The 19217-nt window shown below is 41.6% G+C and overlaps 1 protein-coding gene across 1 annotated transcript in view; it reads right to left on the bottom strand.

The window, feature by feature from the left end:
* NXN (nucleoredoxin) overlaps positions 1-19217 on the bottom strand; it is a 214201-nt gene that overhangs the window by 71274 nt on the left and 123710 nt on the right. Inside the window, exons 2-3 of the mRNA XM_077296371.1 lie at positions 3755-3872; positions 1744-1877 (exon numbers count right to left, since the gene is read on the bottom strand). Coding sequence (XP_077152486.1) covers positions 1744-1877; positions 3755-3872 — 252 coding nt within the window. The remainder of the gene's footprint in view (positions 1-1743; positions 1878-3754; positions 3873-19217) is intronic.

Below are 19217 nucleotides of genomic sequence, written 5' to 3'. Positions count from 1 at the left end.
CTGGAGCGATGCCGAGGTTCGCTGGTAACCAGGGTAAACATCGGGTTACTAAGCGCAGGGCCGCGCTTAGTAACCCGATGTTTACCCTGGTTACCAGCGTAAAAGTAAAAAAAAACCAAACAGTACATACTGACCATCTGATGTCCGTCAGGTCCCTTGCCGTCTGCTTCCTGCTCTGACTGAGTGCAGCCGTACAGTGAGAGCAGAGCGCAGCGGTGACGTCACCGCTGTGATCTGCTCTCACTTTCCAGCCGGCAGACAGACAGAGCGGGAAGCAGACGGCAAGGGACCTGACGGACATCAGATGGTCAGTATGTACTGTTTGTTTTTTTTTTTACTTTTACGCTGGTAACCACGGTAAACATCGGGTTACTAAGCGCGGCCCTGCGCTTAGTAACCCGATGTTTACCCTGGTTACCAGCGAACGCATCGCTGGATCGCTGTCACACACAACGATCCAGCTATGACAGCGGGAGATCCAGCGACGAAAGAAAGTTTCAAACGATGTGCTACGACGTACGATTCTCAGCAGGGTGTCTGATCGCAGTAGCGTGTCAGACACTGCGAGATCGTAACGATATTGCTAGAACGTCACGAATCGTGCCGTCGTAGCGATAAAAATGCCACTGTGTGACGGTACCCTTACCGACTCCACAGCCTTGGGCGGTGTTTACTAAATGGATTAACTAGTGGGACAGTTTAAGGCTATGTGCACATGTTGCGGATTAGGCTTACGAATTTCTGGTGCGGATTCTGCCTCTCCTGGCAGAACGCACCTGCGGATTTGTTGCGTTTTTTGTGCGTTTTTACCCCTGCGGTTTTCTGTAATGGAAGGGGTACAAAAACGCTACAGATTCACAAAAAAGAAGTGACATGCTACTTCTTTTAAACCGCAGCGTTTCCGCAGCGGATTTTCCGCAAAGTGTGCACAGCATTTTTTTTTCATTGATTTACATTGTACTGTAAATCAATTGCGGATCTGCAGCATTTCTGCACTGCAAAAAACGCTGCGGATCCGCAGAGAATCCGCAACGTGTGCACATACCCTTATAGGTCAGTTCGTTCCGGACACGGTGATACCAAATGCGTGTATTTTTTTTTGTTTCATAAAAATATTTAATTTATGGGTACAATATATTTATTTTTTTAATTATTTAGTGATTTTTTTTCTTTTTACTTTGTCCCACTATGGGACTATCACTTATTGCAGTCTGATCGCTTATAAAGTGTTGCAATGCAGGAGCTTTGCTATGCGTCACAAACGGTCAGCACTGCACTGACAGACAAACTTGCTACAGCATGCTCTGAGCATGATCTATCAAGTTTGCTAGCTCTGGTGACCCAGATGTCACCAGAGGCAATGATCAGCCCCTCGCAATGACGTCGAGGGGGTGCCGATCGGAGAACAGAGGAGGCTCCCTCACTCATCTTGCCTGCTAAATACTGTAATCATTATCGAATGCAGAATTTAGGGGGGGTTAAAGTGCTGGGAACGGTGCAGGCACCTCTCCTGTACTGAGAGCTGGGTGTCAGCTGTCAGAATCAGCTGACACCAGGTGGCGATCACCCGCGCACAGCCGTTGTGCGCGGGAGATCGCCATGACGTATCCATACGTCAAAGGTATGGATACATGCAATGTCGGGGAGAGGTTAAGCAAAAGGCAACGGCTGAGATGGTTGGGACCATGGTTACACAATAACAGCTATCATACAAATAACAGTACAGTAGGAGTGTGCACTTACCCAATGTGCAGAAAAGTATACACCGACATAGGAGCCTTCCAGGGTACTACTATCCTGAGACTGGCCATTGTTCCTGAGCAAAGGACCTGCAATTACTTCACTAAAGGGCTTTGGGCCCCATGGGAACTCTAGACCTGTATAAAATAATAAAGTCCTATGTTATAATCATTCTTCTATAAAGTACAGGTTACATGTAAATGGTTCTCTAGAACGTTTCTTTAAGAGCTGCATTACTAATATGGTCAAATTTGCATTCAAAATAGGTTCTAGACAACCTGTATGGTGCTCATTTGCCCTCATATAGGGGGAAACCTACTCCAAGACCCCTATCCCCTCTATGTGCAAGAAAGGACAAATACTTTGCAAAAGCTGCACCTGCTCTGGTGAACATGGCTCATTCATGTATTAAACCTTCAATAAATAGGAGCCAAGTAATGCTACATTTCCACTGATGTGACTACGACTGGATAAATGACCACCCAGATTCAACTTCCCCCACACCACCATTATTTATAATGTTATATAATTATTATTGTTATAATATTATAATATAATATTTTATAACAGGATTGCGCTTCATGAAACAACCTTTACAGTTTACCTTTACAGAGGTGGAACCAGTTAACAACATTCAAGTACCCAGAGCCACATAAAATATACCTCTTCTAAGTATAAATTATGCAAAAAGTTCCCTTATTTCAGCAGACATTAACCACCCATGTAATGGACAAGCTAAAAGATACTGCTTCTTTGCTAAAAAATCCTAAATTATGCTGCCAAATGTTTATTTATTACTGTAAAGCATAGGTAAGAAAACGTGTATCTTGCCGGATTCAAATTTGTAGATCCCCAACCACCATGCCATGCGTCAATATTGTCATAGGGTTACGCCAAGACACAGCAGTTGTCTGCCTTGAGATGGATAATTAAAGTGTTGCCGAATTAAACAAACTTCAATACAAAAAGCAGACAAAAAGACGTAATACTCACCTTACCAACTTTCTACTATTCCCTTTCCCCGAGTTTTACTGTTCCCCCACCTATGTCTGTGCTTCCAATCCAAGTGGTGATTCGGCACAAAAATGTGGCTGCTGCATGCAATCACTGTCTACAGTGGTCACTACTACAACCAGTCATGAAGTCATCTCTAAAGTCTGGTAAACCGAGATCACTGAGGATCAGGGGAGCATAGACATGGGTGCAGCAGGAAATTAACAGGGAGAAAGAAATAAAGTTATAGAAAGGAAGAAAAAGAAAGAAACAGAAAGGAAAAATAAAGGGAAAAAGAATGAAAGAAAAAGTATATGTAGGATGTTAAAAAACACCTTTAAGGTGGTTATACTTTTCATAAACTGATAATATCATAACCATGCCTACTAGGCTGATCCTCAAATGCATGTCCATTTCAATTACAGTAAGGAAATAAGTTATTTCCTTGGTTTATCTGTATTAGGAGTTGCTTTGTACAGTGAAATGTACTGCGGTAATATACTGTACTAGCTTATTTTAGGCCAAGTGATCACACATATACTTTTTTTTTTTTTTTTTTTAAAAAAGGGGTCTCAACTTGGTGTGCAATCATTATTATTATTATACATTTTTATAGCAGCATTTATTCCATGGCGCTTTACATGTGAACGGGGCAAATATAGACAAGTACAACAAACATGAGTAAATCAAGGCACACACAAGTACAGGAGGAGAGAGGACCCTGCCCGCGAGGGCTCACAGTCTACAGGGGAGGGGTGAGGATACACTACGAGAGGGTAGAGCTGGTCGTGCGGCTGTTCAGCAGACAGAGGATCACTGCCGGGTGTAGGCTTGTCGGAAGAGGTGAGTCTTCAGGTTCTGTTTGAAGGTTTCCGTGGTAGGCGAGAGTCTGATGTGTTGGGGTAGAGAGTTGCACAGTATAAGGGAAGCACGGGAGAAGTCTTGGATGCGGTTGTGGGAGGAAGAGATTAGAGAGGAGTAGAGAAGGAGATGATGCATATAGATTAGTAGTTATACCAACCTTCTGGATCATCCCTTATTAATAAGAGGCCATTTCTACACACAATCTTCCCTGTAGATGCTTCGATAAAGATAAGTGAGGGAATGTTGGAAATTCTGTACCTGTTCCAAAGTTTTAACTGTAAAAAAAAACAAAAAAAACAACAATTTTAATTACATGTACTAGAAGAAATAAAAAGAAACTTTTCATCTACAAATGTGCCATTGAAATGATGGTAATCTCTAGGTAAATGGTATATCTGGAGGTGACAGGTTCCCTTTAAGTACACAAATGTATTTCTGAAAAGCAAGGATATGCTTAATCAATACTAACTAAAGCAAGTTATTCCAAGTAGGATTTGCCCACCCAATAAGCATTTCTTTAGATCTAATTATACTTTCCATACTTTGCTGGTGGCTGTTAAACTAATTTTTTCTCTACAAAGCTTAAAGCAAAAAACAACAAAAAAAAACAAACACCAGACCAACTCAAGATGATTTCCAGATCAATAGACATCACTACAGATCAAATGTAATAAGAAAATGCCCACAGCAACCAAAGCAAAAAAAGCAAAATAAAACCAAAGGATTAAAGAGGCCATAGGATATGACCAGAAGCTTAGTGAGACAGATATATTACATATGCAGTTTAATTTTTACAACTGCTATATCTAGTTTGTTTCAGTTTACATAGCAGCAAGAGAGATTAATTTTTTTGAGAGACTAGTTGTGCAGTTTTGAAGGACACCATCGATTTTACCATACAATGGGCTGAAATGTGGCAAAAAATTCTAAGTGGAATGAAACTGGTAGAAAAAAATTCAATTCCACCATCATATTTTTAAGTGTTTTGTTTTTACATTATTCATTGTATGGTAAAAAATAACCTGAAAACTTGATTCTTCAGGTCAGTCAATTATGGCAATACCACACTTAGAGTAAATAAAAAAAATAATGGGGAATTTGGTTTTGTGTCACCATTTTCCGAGAACTGTAACATTATTATTTTTACATCAATAGGGCCATGTTAAAACTTAGTTTTTTTTAGTGGCGAGCTGATGGTTTTATTTACCCCAATTTAGAGTACATAAAAGGTTTTGCTCTTTTTTATTGCATTTTTAAGGGAGGTTTAGTTATTAAAAAAAACCACATTTCTGGCAGTTGATTTTTTTCGTCTTTCAGGCATTTACAGTATGTTAATTTTATATTTTAATAGACTGGAATTTTCCAGACGTGGATATGCCAAAAATGTGTTTTGTTTTTTTTTTTAAATACATATTTATTTATTTTTAATGGGGGGGTGGAATGTCGGGTTGATATACTGTACATTTTTATATTTAACAAATTTTTATTTTATACTACGTAAAAATTTTATTTTATTTTTCTTAACTTTATCTAATATATAAAGCTGAATGTGTGTGTGTGTGTGTGTGTGTGTGTGTGTGTGTGTGTGTGTGTGTGTGTGTGTCCGGGATTGGCATCTGCACCGTCGCAGCTACAGCCACAAAATGTTGCACAGTCACACGTCTGGACCCTGAGAGCATCATAGGCTATGTTGTGAGGCGAAATTTTAACCCCCGCGCGTTCCAATTCACCAAACAATTTTGCCCCTATCTACATAATGGGGAAAAAGTGAAAGGAAAAGTGTTGGAGGCAAATTGACAGCTGCCAGATGTGAACAAGGGGGACTTAAAGAGTGAGAGTGATGGCGCCAAAGAGTATATACTGTACAGTTGCTAAGGTGGGGCCCCGACATGGGATACACACTAGCACGTGTTTGAACACATATACCACCCTCAGCACACATTTCACCACACATACACCAACCTTGCCACATAAAAGTCCAAACACAAAAGTCGCCGCTCAAAACTCGCCACACGCAAAACTAGGCTCACACAAAACTCGCCACACGTGCAAAACTCACCTTATGGAAAACTCACCACACGCAAAACTTGCACACGCGGAAAAATTGCCACATGCACAAAAGTTGCAACACATGCAAAAGTTGCCTCACACAAAACTTGCACATACTCAAAACACACCACACATAAAACTCGCCATACGTAAAACTTGCTGCACACAACTTGCTACACTAACCTGTCACATGCAACTCGACACACAAAAAGTTGCTACACGCATGTCGCCACACAAAACTCATCTCACAAAAGTCGCTACATGCATGTCGCCACACGCAACTCAGCACACACAACTTGACACATGAAACTCGCGCTAAAACACACACAAGTCTGGTATTATCCTTCAAAAATAAAAATCTGATTAATAAGCAGACAAACTACAAGAGCAACAAATGTACCATATAGGAATCCGGCAGCTGTCAGTCACATGACCAGTCTATTATGTGTATGTGTGAGCTAATATATACTGCCAGGGGGGAGGGCTTCCTATTGGCTGGGGATTTATCAGGCGGCCAATTTAGCTTACAAATACTGGGGTAAAAATACTGAACAAATAACGTGTGAACGAGGTCTAATACAGGAGGAGATGACACACAGATATACTATATACAGGAGGAGATGACACAGGTATATACACTATATACAGGAGGAGATGACACACGTATATACTATATATAGATGACACACGTATATACTATATACAGGGGAGATGACACACGTATATACTATATACAGGAGATGACACACGTATATACTATATACAGGAGATGACACACGTATATACTATATACAGGAGGAGATGACATACAGTTATATACAGGAAGAGATGACACAAGTATAAACTATAAACAGGAGATGACATACAGGCACATACTATATTCAGGGGAGATGACACAGATATATACTATATACAGGAGGAGATGACACAGGTATATACTATATACAGGAGATGACACAGGTATATACTATATACAGGGGAGATGACACACGTATATACTATATACAAGAGGAGATGACACACCGATATATACTATATACAGGGGCAGATGACACACAGGTACATACTATATACAGAAGGAGATGACATACAGGTATATACAGGAGGAGACGACACACGTACATACTATATACAGGAGATGACATACAGGTATATACTATATACAGGAGGAGATGACAGGTATATACTATATACAGGAGGAGATGACATACAGGTACATACTATATACAGGAGGAGATGACAGGTATATACTATATACAGGAGCAGATGACAGCTATATACTATATACAGGAGGAGATGACATACAGGTACATACTATATACAGGAGATGACTTACAGGTATATACTACATACAGGATGAGATGACACAGGTATATACTATATAAGAGGAGATGACACATAGGTATATAGAGGAGATGACATACAGCAGGTATATACTATATACAGGGGAGATGACATACAGGTATATACTATATACAGGAGATGACATACAGGTATATACTATATATAGGAGGAGATGACATACAGGTATATAGTATATACAGAAGAGATGACATACAGGTATATACTATATACAGGAGGAGATGACACATAGGTATATACAATATACAGAAGGATATGACATACAGCAGGTATATACTATTTACAGGGGAGATGACATACAGGTATATACTATATATAAGGGAGATGACAAACATGTATATACTGAGGGGAAAATGAGAGGTGTGAGGTGAAAATGAGGGGTGTGAGGTGAAAATGAAAAGGTGTGAGTGCAAAATGAGAGGAGTCAGGGAAAATATTACAGATGTGAGGTCGAAATGACAAGTGTTAGGGGGGAATGAGAGGACTGAGGGGGAAAATAAGAGGAGTGAGGGGGAAAATAAGAGGAGTGAGGGGGAAAATAAGAGGAGTGAGGGGGAAAATAAGAGGTGTAAGGGAAAAAATGAGAGATGTGAGGGGGAAAATGAGAGGCGTGATAGGAAAATAAGAGAAGTGAGGTGCTATAACTAACCACAGATATTTACTATGCCCAGGCAACGCCGGGATCTTCAGCTAGTATGTTATATTTTCCTTAGGGGACTTGACTAGTGATGAGCAAGTATACTCGTTACTCGGGTGGTCTCCGAGTATTTTGGCGTGCTCGGAAATTTAGTTTTCGTCGCCATAGCCGCATGATTTGCGGCTGCTAGACAGGCTTTGTACATGTGGGAATTCCCTAACAAACAGGCATTCCTCACATGTATTCAGGTTGTCTGGCAGTTGCAAATCATGCAGCTGCTGCGACGAAAATTAAATCTCCAAGAATGCCAAAATACTCGGAGACCACCCAAGCATGCTCGGGGAAACCAGAGTAACGAGTATACTCGCTCATCACTAAACTTGACCTGTGATTTTCTGATCGCTTATATACTGCAATATCAAAGTATTGCAGCACATCGTGAGAATGGAGGTCTCCTACGAAGCTCAGTCAGTGGGCTTTCTGCAGAACTCTGACTGTCATGCTAGCCATTTGTGTCTTGTGATAAGGTTGTGTAGGGGCCGATGAGAGCACACACATGCAACCACTCAATTTGTTTATATTATGTATATATACAGGACAGGAGGAGTGGTACTGTGCAGTGTATATATACAGGACAGGTGAAGTGGTACTTGTGCAGTGTATATATACAGGACAGGAGAAGTGGTACTGTGCAGTGTATATATACAGGACAGGAGGAGTAGTACTGTGCAGTGTAAATATACAGGATAGGAGTGGTACTGTACAGTGTATATATACAGGACAGGTGAAGTGGTACTGTGCAGTGTATATATACAGGACAGGTGAAGTGGTACTGTGCAGTGTATATATACAGGACAGGAGAAGTGGTACTGTGTAGTGTATATATACAGGACAGGAGGAGTGGTACTGTGCAGGGTATATACAGGACAGGAGAAGTGGTACTGTGGAGTGTATATATACAGGACAGGTGAAGTGGTACTGTGCAGTGTATATATACAGGACAGGAGAAGTGGTACTGTGTAGTGTATATATACAGTACAGGAGAAGTGGTACTGTGCAGTGTATATATACAGTACAGGAGAAGTGTACTGTGCAGTGTATATATACAGTACAGGAGAAGTGGTACTGTGCAGTGTATATATATATATATATACAGGACAGGAGGAGTGGTACTGTGCAGTGAATATATATACAGGACAGGAGGAGTGGTACTGTGCAGTGTCTATATACAGGACAGGAGAAGTGGTACTGTGCAGTGTATATATACAGGACAGGAGAAGTGGTACTGTGCAGTGTCTATATACAGGACAGGAGAAGTGGTACTGTGCAGTGTATATATACAGGACAGGAGAAGTGGTACTGTGCAGTGTATATACAGGACAGGAGGAGTGGTACTGTGCAGTGTATATATACAGGACAGGAGGAGTGGTACTGTGCAGTGTCTATATACAGGACAGGAGAAGTGGTACTGTGCAGTGTATATATACAGGACAGGAGAAGTGGAACTGTGCAGAGTACATATACCGGACAGGTCAAGTGGTACTGTTCAGTATACAGTACAGACCAAAAGTTTGGACACACCTTCTCACTCAAAGATTTTTCTGTATTTTCATTACTATGAAAATGTACATTCACACTGAAGGCATCAAAACTATGAATTAACACATGTGGAATTATATACTTAACAAAAAGTGTGAAACAACTGAAAATACTCGTATGTGTTATATTCCAGGTTCTTCAAAGTAGCCACCTTTTGCTTTGATGACTGCTTTGCACACTCTTGGCATTCTTGGCATGGAGAAATTAATTTCTCCATCTCCTCAATGGTCTGACTCGACGTGTATCTGACTGCAACAACTGCTGAGAAAAAAAAACAAACTGCACACGGATAGCAAGTGAGAAGAATATCGTACCACTTTTCAGGATGAAAATGGAACCGATTTTTTCATACTCTATTAGTCCATGTGGCAACATTTCACTTCCATATCAGAGAAATGTTCTGTTGTAGATCCAAAACGTTGCCACATGGGCCAATACAGAGTCCGACACTTTTTGCACAATTAATCAGGGTAATATTATATATATTAGTGTAGAGAAGTTTACATAGTATGGCGCTGTGTATAGTGTGGAATTCACACTATATGTACACTGCCACGTCTCTGAACTATATATTAAATTATAGAAGAGGGCACCATCAAATATATTAGTTTTAAATATTAAAGGGATATACATGTGATTATCCTTTTCTGTGGTATAATCATATTTGAACTAATAAGTGAATCCCCGTTTGTGATCTTAGCCCTGTTAAAGGCTTTATGTTGGGTACTTTCAACATAACCTCTTGCCGAGAAGCGCATAAATAGGTTTATACTTCACTAAAACGATGTGTCATCAGAGCAATTATGTTTAGCAAGGAGGCATTGGCTAGTGATGAGCAAGCAGGAAAATGCTCAGGTCTCGAATCAAGCACGTTGGACTGCTCGGGTGCTAGACTCAAGTACCGAGCATAATGTACTGTATTTTTCCAACTATAAGACTCACTGGACCATAAGACACACTCCAAATTTTCAGAAGGAAAATGGGGAAAAAAAATGAAAGCATCAAATAGGGGTCTGTCTTATGGTCCTGAATTCAGCTTACCCGGGGTGGGGGGATAGGCAGCGCTGGTGGAGCGAAGTCACAGGGGGTGTTCGATGGTCCGGCAATATGACCCAAACTGGTGCGCAGGTTCGGCGGTGCGAGGGGGCTACGGCAACATTTTGTGAAAGCCCGGGGCCCCCGCACATCCATTGTTGCGATGCGGTAGTCTCTGGGAAATCCCATCCCAGTGCTGCAGGTTTGGCGATGCTCGGTGGTGTGTGGGCTACGGCAACATTTTGTTAAAGCCCGAAGCCCCCACACTTCTATTGCCTTGATGCTGTAGCATTCGGTAAAATGGCCACCAAAGGCGGCGCATGCGCAGATTGAGATCTCGGCAACAAGATCTCATCCCGAGATCTCGGGAGCCAAGATCTTGGAGCAGAGATCTCAGTCTGCGCATGCGCCGCCTCTGGCGGCCATTTTCCCAGAGGCCAGATTGATTCCCCAGGCGCAGATTGAGATCTCAGGAGCCGAGATCTCAATCGGCGCCTGCAGGCTTTCACAAAATGTCACCGGAGCCCCCCGCACCGCCGAACCTGCTGCACCAGGTTGGGATGGGAGCGAGATCATCGCCCTGCAGAGTCGGACCACTGGAAAAATCGACCGACTGAGGACTGGTTTTCTCTAGACCTGAACCCCATTGAAAACCTCTAGAAAGTAAATCAAGAGGAAGATGGATTGTCAAAAGCCATCAAACAAAGAACTGCTCAAATTTTTGTACCAGGAATGGCATAAGGTCACCCAAAAGCAGTGTGAAAGACTGGTGGCAAGCATGCCAAGACGCATGAAAGCTGTGAAAAAAAATCATGGTTATTCCATAAAATATTGATTTCTGAACTCTTCCCAAGTTAAAACATTAGTATTGTTGTTTCTAAATGATGAACTTTTTTTTTTTTGCATTATTTGAGGTCTGCAAGCAATGCATCTTTTTTGTTATTTTGACCATTTATCATTTTCATAAAATAAATACAAAATTTATTGCTTGGAACTTTGGAGACATGTTGTCAGTAGTCTATAGAATAAAAGAACAATTTACATTTTACTCAAAAATATATCTATAAAGAGAAAAATCAGACACACTAAAAATGTTGCAGTGGTCTCTTAATTTCACACACACACACACGTATATACATACACACACATACCGTATATCTGTGCTCTTTAAGAAAACAAATGTAACTAACTAAACTTCAGTGCGGAGGAATAAAATAATCCACACTATCTGTAAACAAAGATGGTGAGGGAACACTCAGCTAATTTAAATGGAGTTTTCGGGTATGTGCACACGTTCAGGTTTTTTCGCGATAACGCTATAAAAACTCATTAAAAACGCATGCATTCTATCATTTAGAATGCATTCTGCATGTTTTGTGCACATGGTGGGTTTTTTTCCGCGAAAAAAACGCATTGCGGTAAATAAAGCAGCATGTTCATTAATTTTGCGTTTTTTTCGCGTTTTTCCTGCTATTCTATGCACTGGGGAAAAACGCACAAAAAACGCGTCAAAAACACGGTAAAATCGCGGTAAAAACGCATGCGGATTTCTGGCAGAAATGTCCGGTTTTTGTCAGGAAAATTTCTGCCAGAAATCCTGACGTGTGCACATAGCCTTAAGGTACCGTTACACTAAACGACTTACGAACGATCACGACCAGCGATACGACCTGGCCGTGATCGTTGGTAAGTCGTTGTGTGGTCGCTGGGGAGCTGTCACACAGACAGCTCTCTCCAGCGACCAACGATCAGGGGAACAACTTCGGCATCGTTGAAACTGTCTTCAACGATGCCGAAGTCCCCCTGCAGCACCCGGGTAACCAGGGTAAACATCGGGTTACTAAGTGCAGGGCCACGCTTAGTAACCCGATATTTACCCTGGTTACCATTGTAAAAGTAAAAAAAAACAAAACAAACACTACATACTCACATTCTGATGTCTGTCACGTCCCCCGGCGTCCACAGGGTTACGCGCTGCTGCTCAGAGCTTCCTGCACTGAATGTGTCAGCACCGGCAGTAAAGCAGAGCACAGCGGTGACGTCACCGCTGTGCTCGGCTTTACGGCCAGCACTGACACAGTCAGTGCAGGAAGCTCTGAGCAGCAGCGCGTAACCCTGTGGACGCCGGGGGACGTGACAGACATCAGAATGTGAGTATGTAGTGTTTTTTTTTTTTTTACTTTTACAATGGTAACCAGGGTAAATATCGGGTTACTAAGCGCAGCCCTGCGCTTAGTAACCCGATATTTACCCTGGTTACAAGTGAACACATCGCTGGATCGGCGTCACACACGCCGATCCAGCAATGGACAGCGGGTGATCAGCGACAAAATAAAGTTCTGGACTTCTAGCTCCGACCAGCGATATCACAGCGGGATCCAGATCGCTGCTGCGTGTCAAACACAACGAGATCGCTATCCAGGACGCTGCAACGTCACGGATCGTCGTCGTTCTCGCTGCAAAGTCGCTTAGTGTGAAGGTACCTTTAATCTTATGGTCCAGATGAATTACATCCTAGGGTATTGATAGAGTTAGCGGAGGAAATTGCAGAACCACTAGGCAGAATCTTTCAAAATTCATGGAGAACAGGAGAAGTCCCAGAAGATTGGAAAAGGGCAAATGTTGTCACAATCTTCAAAACAGGAACTGAAGGTAAACTAATCAAAATTTGCAGACAATGCAAAGCTAGGAGAGATAGCTAATGCTAGAGAAGGCAGGAAGGATTCAGAAGGATCTAGATAAGCTTGAGCAATGGTCAGCAACTAACAATGGTATTTAACAAGGAGAAATGCAAGATTCTACATCTGGGCAACAAAAACGAAAATTACATCTACAGAGTGGGAGCCATAGAACTAAGCAACATGTGGGAAAAAAACTTGGGTATACTTAGCGATCATAGACTGCACATGAATCAACAGTGTGATGCAGCAGCAAAAAAGGCAAACACAGCTCTAGGATGTATTAAGAAAAGAATAGAGTCTAGATCACGTGATGTAATTATTAGTGATCAGTGAGTGTACTCGTTGCTCGGGTGACCTCCGAGTATTTAGGACTTCTCTGAGATTTAGTTTTCATCCCGGCAGCTGAATGATTTACAGCTACTAGCCAGGCAGAGTACATGTGGGGGTTGCCTGGTTGCTAGGGAATCCCCACATGTAATCAAGCTGTCTAGTTGCTGTAAATCATTCAGCTGCAGCGACGAAAACTAAATCTCCGAGCAGTCATAAATACTCAGAGGTCACCCGAGCAAAGAGTACACTCGATCATCACTAGTAATTATCCCTCTCTTCTCTTCCTTGGTCAGACCTCATCTGCAATACTGTGTCTAGTTCTAGGCACATTAAAAAAAAAAAAAAAAAAAAAAAGACATTGAAAAACTGGAGCAAGTTCAGAGAAGAGCTACCAGGATGGGGAGTGGACTGCAAACTATAGCCTACGAGGAACGTTTAAAGCATCTAGGAATGTTTAGATTTAAAAAAAAGAAGGCTAAGAGGAGACTTAATAGCTGTCTACAAATATCTGAAGGATGTCACAATATAGAGGGGAACCATCCTAATTCTCATTTGCATATGGAAAAACGATAAGCAATGGAATGAAACTGAAAGGGAGAAGATACATGTTAGATATTAGAAAAACATTTTTTTTTTTTTTTTTTTTTTACAGTGAGGGTGATCAATGAGTGGAGCAGGCTACCCAGAGAGGTGGCGAGTTCTCCTTCAATGGAAGTCTTCAAACAGAGGCCGGACAGACATCTGTCTTAAATAGTTTAGTCAGTGAATCATGCATTGAGCAGGGGTTTGGACACAATGATACTGGAAGTCCCTTCCAACTGTAACATTCTATGATTCTAAGAAATAGACAATTACAGCTGGAAAAGATTATAAAAATCAATAGTGAATGGTTCCCATTAAGCATTTCTCAAATGATTTTGCAAATTTAAATTAAAATGATCAGCGCAGAGGCTAGGATAACAGTGAACCTAGGTAGAACTGACAAAGACAGCAGGCAAGGATTTTTATTTATGTTTGTATGCCTTTTACTAGATGGTATAAATGAGGAGACAATTTTATTCTTTGGTTCAGTATGATTACAAAGATACCAGATTTACATTTTTTATGTTTTACTAGTTTTTCACACTAGGAGCACCTTTGAAATAAATAAATGCTTCTACATCACTATATTTTGAGAGATGAACTTTATTTTTATTTTTTTATATTTTTATTTTTCACGGCCAACAGAGCTGTGTGAGCACTTGTTCTACTCCAATTTTTCAGGGGTACAATAAACAAAAAAAAAAACAACCAGCAATTAAGAAATGGTTTTTCTTTTTTATATCACTCATCGTTCAGTTAAAGTGATAAAGACAACAATATTCTTTAGGTCTGATAGAATATAGTGATACCAGTTTTATTATTCTTTTGCTACTTTTGCACACTTTTTTTTAATACAAAATAAATTGTATTTACATCACTATATAATGAGTGCGATTATTTTTGACAAAGCTATCAACGCTTCTTTTTTGTGGTGTGTGTGTGACCATTTCATTTATTCCACAAATTTAATTTTTTTTATAACTTTCCACATTGATTTATTCCTCCCGGTCTGTGAGGTCTTTACTTTACATTACAACATAGCGCTGACACGTTCTCTTTAAGGGCTTAAATTAATAGGTGGACTGTATCATTAAAAATATTATCAAACTTACAGCTATAGCTATTTAGAGTGTAAAAAATTGACCTAACCCTATGAACAATGTTATAAATGGACGGTACAGACATCAGTCTACTGTAAGGACCGCCAGGCAATAAAACTGCCAGAGAAGCGATCATAATTCATTTGTTGAAAGATTTTACATAAGGCCTGGATGCTTGTCCTGAAAAATATAATATTTCAAGTTATGGATTATGTGTAAATTGCTGAAGATGGGACCTTGATCCAGAGATTTATTATGACTGCAAATTTTTACTCAAGAATAAGAACATTACAAAAAAAAAAAAAAAAATTTTAACCAGAAAATCTCATCACCCCCTTCTCAACATAATGACATAATATTACCCACAAATGGATGTAATAATAGCATATGATAGTCACGGAACAGGCACTAGACTAATACAGTCATCACTCCTCTCTAATGACTGGGATCAGAGAATGCTTGTATCCTGGCAACTTTGTTGTTTTTTTTTAATTCACCCTTTTAAACACTTAGTAAATTAACCCCTTCATGACCCCAGCTTTTTTCGTTTTTTCCGTTTTCGTTTTTAACTCCCCTCCTTCCCACAGCCATAACTTTCTTTATTTTTCCATCAATATGGCCATGTGAGGGCTTATTTTTTGCGGGACGAGTTGTACTTTTGAACGACATCATTGGTTTTATCATGCCGTGTACTAGAAAACGGGAAATAAATTCCAAGTGCGGTGAAATTGCAAAAAAGTGCAATCCCACACTTGTTTTTTGTTTGTCTTTTTTTGCTAGGTTCACTAAATGCTAAAACTGACCTGCCGTTTTGATTCTCCAGGTCATTACGAGTTCATAGACAAACATGTCTATGTTGCTTTTTTATCTAAGTGGTAAAAAAAAAAATTCCAAACTTTGCTAAAAATGTAAAAAAGAAATAGCGCAATTTTCCAATACCCGCAGCATCTCCATTTTTCATGATCTTTGGTCGGGTAGAGCTTATTTTTTGCGTGCCGAATTGACGTTTTTAATGATACCATTTCAGTGCAGATACGTTCTTTTGATTGCCCGTTATCGCATTTTAATGCAATGTCGCAGCGACCAAAAAAAAGTAATTCTGGCGTTTAATTTTTTTTTTTTATCGCTACGCCGTTTAGCAATCAGGTTAATCCTTTTTTATATTGATAGATTGGGCAATTCTGAACGCGGCGATACCAAATGTGTAGGTTTGATTTTTTTATTGTTTTATTTTGAATGGGGCGAAAGGGGGGTGATTTAAACTTTTATTTTTTCATACTTTTTTTTTTTTTTACTTTTTTTTTTTTTTTTTTACATTTGCCATGCTTCAATAGCCTCCATGGGAGGCTAGAAGCTGGCACAACTCGATCGGCTCAGCTACCTAGGAGCGAAGGTCAGATCGCTCCTATGTAGCAGAATTACAGCATTGCTATGAGCACCGACCACAGGATGGTGCTCACAGCAATCCGGAATCTACAACCACAGAGGTCTTCAATAGACCTCTTTGATGTAATGCTTAGCTGACCCCCGATCACGTGACAGAGGTCAGCGATGCGCTCATTTTCGGCCCGATGGCCGGAAGCGCTCGTTAAATGCCACTGTCAGCGTTTGACAGCGGCATTTAATTAGTTAATAGCTGCGGGTGGATTCGCTATTGCGGGCACATGTCAGCTGTTCAAAACAGCTGACATATCCCAGCTTTGATGCGGGCTCACCGCTGAAGCCCACATCAAAGCGGGGGGATCTGACCTCGGATGAGGTCAGAAAGGAATTAAAGTGCATGAAAGCATAAAAAATTACAGCTCTTTTCACAGAAAACAAGCCCTCGCAAGGCTAAAGTAATCTGAAAAAGGCTGAGCAAATTTAATCATAAAGTGCGCCAAATGAAAATATTGAATACAATCATAAACCTAACAATACTATAGTGAAACAAATAGGTCAAGGTCTCCCCACGTAACTGCTTCAGGCAATCATTGGACACAACAGTACATGGCTGAGGCCAGTGATGGTCTCCAGCGGCCACATAGGTAGTCGTGGACATCATTGCTGCGGCAGAGGAAGGTAAGCAAGAGAGTGGAGGAAAAAAAAATAGAGTATGAAAAATTTATGAAAGCGAATGGAGAGTGAGCAATAAACAGTTGAGACACAAGTCAAAATGAGTGAAAACCTTCTCTAAAAACCAATAAATGCAGCCAATCCGGTTTGGTGCAATACACAGCTTCAGCAAAGAGCAAGATTCAGCAAGGGTATGTGCACACGTCAGGATTTCTTGCAGAAATTTCCTGAAGAAAACCGGAAATTTTCTGCAAGAAATCCGCATTTTTTTTTTTGCGTTTTTTTAGCATTTTGCAAGCGAAATTAGCTTGCAGAATGCTAAAGTTTTCCAAGCGATCTGTAGCATCAGTGTTTGACAAGTGTGACCAACTTTTTACTATAGATGCTGCCTATGCAGCATCAATAGTAAAAGATAGAATGTTTAAAAATAATAAAAAAAATAAAAAAAATGCTTATACTCACCTGCAGACAGCCGATCTCCTCAGCGGCGTCCGTTCCTATAGATGGTGTGTGTGTGCAGGACCTTCTATGCAGCATCAATAGTAAAAACATATGTTAAAAATAATAATAATAATAAAAAAAAACCACATTATATTTTCACATTCCGGTGTCCGCGGCAGCCTTTCCTGCTCCTCGCGATGCTCCGATCCCAAGAATGCATTGCGGCAATAACCCCAGATGACGTAGCTGTCTCGCGAGACCACTAGGCATTACTGGGAACGGAGCGTCGCAAGGAGCATCGCTAAAGGCCTGGGCTGGATCCGGGGGCCATCGGAAGGTGAGTATATAACTATTTTTTATTTTAATTATTTTTTTAACAGGGATATGGTGCCCGCTGTGCTATACACTGCGTGGGCTGTGCTATACACTGCGTGGGCTGTGCTATACACTGCGTGGGCTGTGCTATACACTGCGTGGGCTGTGCTATACACTGCGTGGGCTGTGCTATACACTGCGTGGGCTGTGCTATACACTGCGTGGGCTGTGCTATACACTGCGTGGGCTGTGCTATACACTGCGTGGGCTGTGCTATACACTGCGTGGGCTGTGCTATACACTGCGTGGGCTGTGCTATACACTGCGTGGGCTGTGCTTTATACTACATAGCCACGCAGTATATCACAGCCCACGTAGGGTATACTGCACAGCCCACGCAGGGTATACTGCACAGCCCACGCAGGGTATACTGCACAGCCCACGCAGGGTATACTGCACAGCCCACGCAGGGTATACTGCACAGCCCACGCAGGGTATACTGCACAGCCCACGCAGGGTATACTGCACAGCCCACGCAGGGTATACTGCACAGCCCACGCAGGGTATACTGCACAGCCCACGCAGGGTATACTGCACAGCCCACGCAGGGTATACTGCACAGCCCACGCAGGGTATACTGCACAGCCCACGCAGGGTATACTGCACAGCCCACGCAGGGTATACTGCACAGCCCACGCAGGGTATACTGCACAGCCCACGCAGGGTATACTGCACAGCCCACGCAGGGTATACTGCACAGCCCACGCAGTATACTGCACAGCCCACGCAGTATACTGCACAGCCCACGCAGTATACTGCACAGCCCACGCAGTATACTGCACAGCCCACGCAGTATACTGCACAGCCCACGCAGTATACTGCACAGCCCACGCAGTATACTGCACAGCCCACGCAGTATACTGCACAGCCCACGCAGTATACTGCACAGCCCACGCAGTATACTGCACAGCCCACGCAGTATACTGCACAGCCCACGCAGTATACTGCACAGCCCACGCAGTATATTGCACAGTCCACGCAGTACATTGCGCAGCCCACGTATTATATTGCACAGCCCAAGCAGTATATAGCAATGTGTGCATCATATCCCTGTTAAAAAAAAAAAAAAAAAGAATTCAAATAAAAAATAGTTATATACTCATCTTCCGTTAGCCCCGGATCCAGGCGAAGTGGTTACCGAAGCTCCTCGCGTGCTGCGGTCCCAAGAGTGCATTGCGGTCTCGCGAGATGATGACATAGCGGTCTCGCGAGACTGCTACGTCATCATCTCACGAGACCGCAATGCATGGAGCGGTCACCGAAGCGTCGCGAGGAGCGGTTCTGGATCCGGCCGGAAAGGCCGGTTCTGGATCCGAGGGGCCAACGGACGGTGAGTATATAACGATTTTTAATTTTTTTAAATTATTTTTAACA

The sequence above is a fragment of the Ranitomeya variabilis genome, chromosome 3 (assembly GCF_051348905.1).
Source record: "Ranitomeya variabilis isolate aRanVar5 chromosome 3, aRanVar5.hap1, whole genome shotgun sequence".
NCBI classification, from domain to species: Eukaryota; Metazoa; Chordata; class Amphibia; order Anura; family Dendrobatidae; genus Ranitomeya; species Ranitomeya variabilis.
Note: the sequence above shows the minus strand (reverse complement) of the source record. Positions and strands in the feature narration are given on the sequence as shown.